At 46.4% G+C, this 5,668-nt stretch overlaps 1 protein-coding gene across 3 annotated transcripts in view; it reads right to left on the bottom strand.

The window, feature by feature from the left end:
• The window catches only part of C1qtnf7 (C1q and TNF related 7), a 98,382-nt gene extending 93,000 nt beyond the window's left edge, over positions 1 to 5,382 (bottom strand). Inside the window, exon 1 of one of the 3 annotated variants that reach the window (XM_021210922.2) lies at positions 4,938 to 5,382. In XM_021210922.2, the coding sequence (XP_021066581.1) occupies positions 4,938 to 4,950 (13 nt within the window). In that variant the 5' untranslated portion in view covers positions 4,951 to 5,382. The remainder of the gene's footprint in view (positions 1 to 4,937) is intronic. The other 2 variants (XM_029545212.1, XM_029545213.1) reach the window with 2 other exon arrangements.
• Between the last annotated feature and the right edge of the window lie 286 nt (positions 5,383 to 5,668).

Raw genomic sequence — 5,668 nt, 5'->3', positions numbered from 1 at the left:
ATATAGTGTGTGTGTGTGTGTGTGTGTGTGTACACACACACACACACACACACACACACACACACACACACACACACGGGAGATCTGCCAGACTTGGGTTGAAGAGTCTATAAGGACTCAATGTGTCTATCCAGCACCGTTTGTCATATCTCCATGCCCTGGGATGCCTAGCAATGCTCAGATCCTAAACTTCCCCATCTTTTCAATGATTCTTGGTCCCCAGCCAGGGTTTTGAAGTGTGATTCAAAGGCCTAAGGGACACGCAGTCAAGGAGAGCTGCCTTAACTGGTGTGAACGAGGTTTGCTGGAGATTGGTGCCTGATCCCAGTGCTGCGGACGGTGGTGGGGTTGGCAGCACCAATAATGTTCCAAGTTCAGGCCTTGCTGGTGTGGAATTTTGGACTCAGATTTCAGTTGAATTAAAGGCAGAACAGTAATGTGACATTTCTTGCAGACCACTGCTTGTAAATTAAGATTCTGGTCTGTGCCATTTGTAAGGCACTGGGGAATCAAGGGGAATTAACTCCTGATCTCTGAATGCCATCACCTGGGGTACAGGGCACTGTAGAGGCTCATAAAGCAACCCCTGTGCAGATCAAACTCAGAGAGTGTGGTACAAACCGCTATCAGAATCCTCAGACATAAGAGAGTTTATTTTTGCAAAAGGCTGAAAGCCAGGAGGAAGGACTTTAGTCCCTCCTGAAGGGATATATTAAAACAAGCACCCCCACCATTGCATGCCAATACCATTATTATGTAATTGCCATAGCTGTAAACTCATAAAACTTTTGTAGAGTCAAAGGTTGTTTTGGAAATGTGCCTGCTTGATATGAGGTAAATCTGGAACCCAGAGATGGAAGAGGGGACTGTATAGTTCACGATTTCCTTGAAAGTGCTTAGAATGTCATCTTCACGAGTGTGGACTGGGAGGGGCCAACCTGCCCCTCCCACACTCCTCATTCTTTACCCCGGTCCACTAGACTGGAATTGAGGAGGACCACAGTGAGGGTGGATCAGTGAAGACTGAGGGTTGCCATTTCAAAGGCCGCAGTGATGATTTGGACTCAGTAGACTGGGCCTAGGGCATCCTTCTTCACATAATGTCTCCAAGAGCTTCCGTCACTGATGTCTCACTGTCTAGCTCCTAGCAAGGTTTTCTCACTGTTACTATCACATTACTTTCTTATTTGCAAACATTGAATGGCTAGTCCATGACACAAAACACCACCACCACCACCACCACCACCACCACCACCAACATCTAAACCTTGTGTTCTGGCATTCAAGATTTGCTGTGCCTGCACCCTAGTGTCTGCAGCTCATCTTTCCCTGGTACTTCACTCTCTGTGGCTGCACTTCTGTCTGTCAGGACTGCTCTCCTGCCACTCCTCAGTTCTCTCCTGGACTGTTAGTGTCCAATGCCCCACCCACCGGTTTGATCTTCACTAGTCCTTTAGGGATCGTATTGCATGCTGTCTGATTCTTGGACTCTTTCCTGGCCAGGGACCCAAGGCATCAGATGAAGTTCTGTTTACAGAACATCCTCCCCGCCTCCTTCCTTTAGCACTTAGACTCTGAAAGATTAAGAAGTTTTCTGAGTTCCTCTGGGTCTCAGTTTTCTCGAGTGTGGAATGAGTTTTCTTCTCCCACCTGAGGGATATAAGTTACACCCGTTGGGTAGGATCAAGCAGGATGGCCTGCATAAGCCAGACATTAAGGAACATGACTGGCTCATCTGATTATTGGGATCTTCTCTTATTGAAGTTTCGTTTACTTGGAATCTCTTCTACATTCAGAGAGGTAGAGACTGAGGCTCCCAGTGATCACTCACTGAAAGCATTTTTTACTTTTCTGCTCCCTTTCCTTCTAAAAGTTGAAATTGGATAGTATAAGTCAATTTTCTTGGATGTGAGTTGGATCTCGGGAGGTGGGGTGCTCCTGAAGAGGGCAGCCTGTGAAGTGGCCAGTGAAAATTTCTATTAAGTCTTGGGAAAGCTCATGCAGTGTAAGGACACTTGTTCTCAGCTCATTAGCTTTCCAGCATGCGTTCATGTTTGCGTTTTTGAAGTTTGGAAAACATTAGATTTTAATGATGCCACTCGTGGAGAGTCAGAAAACATGTGGATCAGCTAAAATAGAAAGGCCCTGCAGGAAACCCAACTCGGAATCGCTGATCATAGCTGGTGTTATCAAGCTGTCATGCCTAGACCCTCATGTGGACTCTCTGAGGCCATCCCCAGAACGCCCTCAGATGAACATATTTGTTATTCTCATCTAGCAAGTGAAGACCCTGATGTTTAAATCCATCCAAGTTCATACACAGGGTGCAGGCTGGGATTCGATGTCCAACCTCTGTGAAGTTGAAACCAAATGCCCTGCTTCAATGTGGTCCATAGTAGCTTTTTACATTCGCAAAGTTGCCTGACCAGACAATACTCTGGACTAATACTCATAAAATACTCGAGCTAATACTCTAGCTAGTACCCATAAAATCTTTTGCCTTGGAACTCACACTGAGAAACAGATTCACCACCCACATATTTCCCCATTGGATAGCTGGGGTGACCTTTATACCTCTGCGACAGGGTGCACTATCCTTTGGCTTTTTCATGGTGAATGGTTCAGTCTCCAAAGTCTAGTTTGGAGGCTCCAAAGGCTGCTCTATATGAATCTATCTCTGACCCAAGTGGACTGCTGTACAAGATACTTCTTGGCGTTCTTCTATTGTTTACATTGCTGCCAATTTTAAGATTGCCTTTAAAGCACATTGCTAACGTGTCTGGCACACAGTGGGGCCTCTAGAAAGGCTCGTTGGAGAGCTTGGAGTTACTTTTCTAGCCCTCCAGCCTTTGATTACTAAGCTTGTCTTGTCAAGTCTGGACTACTAACGTGAAGTCGAGTCTGTACCCCCACAAACGTGGCTAAGCCTGGTTCACACCAAAGCAGGTCAGTCAGGTAGCTGGTGTCCTCCTGGCAGTTTAGTAGTTAACCTTATCCCACCTGTACCTCAGTTCCTGCAAGAGGCTGTTTCTCTTTCCCAGATTCCGTAACAAGGACACAGTTAGATCACCTTGGGTTTCTCTCAACAAGATGCTTTTGGAGACAACAACCCTGACTGGCTGCTTCCACGGCATCATCGGTGTTTCATCCTAAAGCCCCTGTAGCTGAGTCTCGGATGACTCAGCTGGCTTGGGGGGTTTTTGCTAGCAACCCTGATTGCCTTTGTTTTCATCTTCATGGGGTGCACGTTAGGGTGGGGGTGTGCTCGTTGGGCCCTGGGGTGGGGTCTGGCAAGTTTGGCTTCTAGAAATGCTGGCAGCCTCTGTGGGAGCCCGTGATGGGAAGCCACGTCATGCCATACTGCGCATTTTTAGGCCACACCCATCCCCAGGGTCCACTCAGGCGCCATGCAAGCGCTGGCCATCCAGCTCTCAAAGCTGCCGGCGATGAGGTCATGGGTGGGGTACTGGAGACCCCCTCCAGATAGGGTGGGGGCTTCCTCTACAGCCCAGGAGTGGACCAGAAGGACTGGGAGAGAGACTGTGGCGACAGTTTTGCTCATCTGCACCCCTGCTTCCTCATAGTGGTCTGTAGGCTGGTGTGTGTGGAATAGAGGCAGAAACAGTCAAAGAGAAGAGGTAGAAGGGAGGTGTCTATGAATTAGCCTGTTATTTACCCCACTAGTTACAGGTGGAGGGAGGGAGCTAACAAATTCTGTCCCTCTACTACTTCGCCAGGAGCTAATAGTCACCTTTTTGCTTTTTATACAGTGTTGCCTTTACTCTGATCTTAATCACCAAGACCCCAAGGCAAGGGAAGCCACAGCAATCTTCATTATGTAACTAGACTTTGACGCAGAAGGAAAAAATAACAAGACGGTAAAGTGCTTTCTTAGCTGGAGACGGCGACTGTAGCCTCCCATCCCATCCCAGACCTAACTGCCCTAATTGCTAATATTTCTACACCAGTGGGCCTTGCAGACTGAGGTCCCCTCCATGCCCCAACCACCCCAGCTCAATCAAACCTACAGTTCTTAAACCTCTGCCGGCGAGCACATACATAAGAGTGCACATGGAGCAACGGATGCAGGGCTCGGCTAGAAATTTTAGCCTGCAAAATCCCTCTTCTGATCTTAGTGAATATCTGGCGATTTTTCATTTTTGCACCTGGGATTCTGCCTTGAAAAAAAAAGGAACTCACTGACAACAGAGTTTCTTCCGGAAATAGAAAGCAGCCCAGAATGTTCACATGCCCCTCCACCCCAAGACGCTTCTCAGATGACCAACACGTAGAAAAACACGAGAGTTATCTGAAGGCACAAGTGACAAGGCAGTCACCATTCTCAGATAAGGACACCCTCGGGCGACTTTGACTTATGCTAAAAATGTCATGTTTTGTTTTACCCTCCAGGGAGATAAAATTAATATTAGTAACATCTTTGTAGGTTCTTAACAAGGAAGAGTCAAGTGGTTTGCTTCACTGTGAGGAAACATAACAAACAGTAAGCCACAGTAGCCACGACTGAGAGACATTTTAGGATGTTACCACAATCTCTGAGAAAGTTTTCCGGAGTGCTAAGACTCTCAGCTCTGGAAGTCAAGTCTTGTAGAACAAATAAATACTGAGATTAGACCATATATTAGCCCACTGCCCGCAGAACAGCTTATGTTCAAAGACTGGAGTTTTCAGAGAGCCCTCCGACCTTTTCTAAGAGAAACAGCAATTCCATACATAGACGCTTACTACATCAAGCGGAACAGAAAGTAGGAGAGACACCGCGGTTGAGGCCATCCTCTGATTTATCATTTGTTGACATTCTATCTACACGACCCTCCATCTCCTTACAAGTAGCTGTCTGTGGTTCTTCCTGCAAATATTTTGATAAAGTCCAAACAGAAGGGGAAAGAGAAAGGCTGTAATGAAAAACAGTAACTTACCTTTCCTGGGCATTGCTGGGTTCAGACGTCCTCCCCAAACATGAGTCTTCCTTGCTTTGACTCTCCCATGAATTTAGAAACCATTAAAAAATATTCAGAGCAGAAACATGGTTATTACCCAAGCTGCTCCACAACAATGCAGAGAAGTGTCTTGAAGAAAAATAAAGGATGTGTGTGGAACGCGAGCTCATGCTGTCGTACGAAGTTCTGCAACCGTCTTTCTCAGTTTAAACAACCTCCCACTCCTTCTCCCAGGCACTTGCCAACTTCTATAATTTAAAGCAACTGCGATCCTTCCCATAATACTCACATTTCAAAGAGTTTACTATATACACTCGTTAGGAATGAGGAGGAGTGGGCAAGGTTCTTCTGCAAACCCCAGACGGAGGCAGATGCGAAGCACGGGTCTCAGGTATCTGGAGGATTTCCCGTCTCTCTGCAGCCATCGCTGTTTGCACTGTGTGGATTTGAGTCCCTGAAGCCTTTTCAAGTGGTGTCTAGAGACAGACGGGCATCATTTCCTGAAGCACTCAGGAAAGTTTATCTGGCAAGTTAGGAAAGGGGCTAAACCGGTGGAATTGTGTCAGCAGGATTGTTTGTGATTTCACCTTAATTTATCACCAGTGTCTTCATGAAACAGGAAAATACTTAAGATGATGTTATTTACATTAGTCTTGTTTAAGCATTAGTCCACATGTGTGTTATAAATCTAGGAAAGACACATACTTTGC

The sequence above is a fragment of the Mus pahari genome, chromosome 13, assembly GCF_900095145.1.
Source record: "Mus pahari chromosome 13, PAHARI_EIJ_v1.1, whole genome shotgun sequence".
NCBI classification, from domain to species: Eukaryota; Metazoa; Chordata; class Mammalia; order Rodentia; family Muridae; genus Mus; species Mus pahari.
The sequence above is the reverse complement of the archived record's forward strand: the minus strand, read 5'-3'. Positions and strand labels throughout refer to the sequence as shown.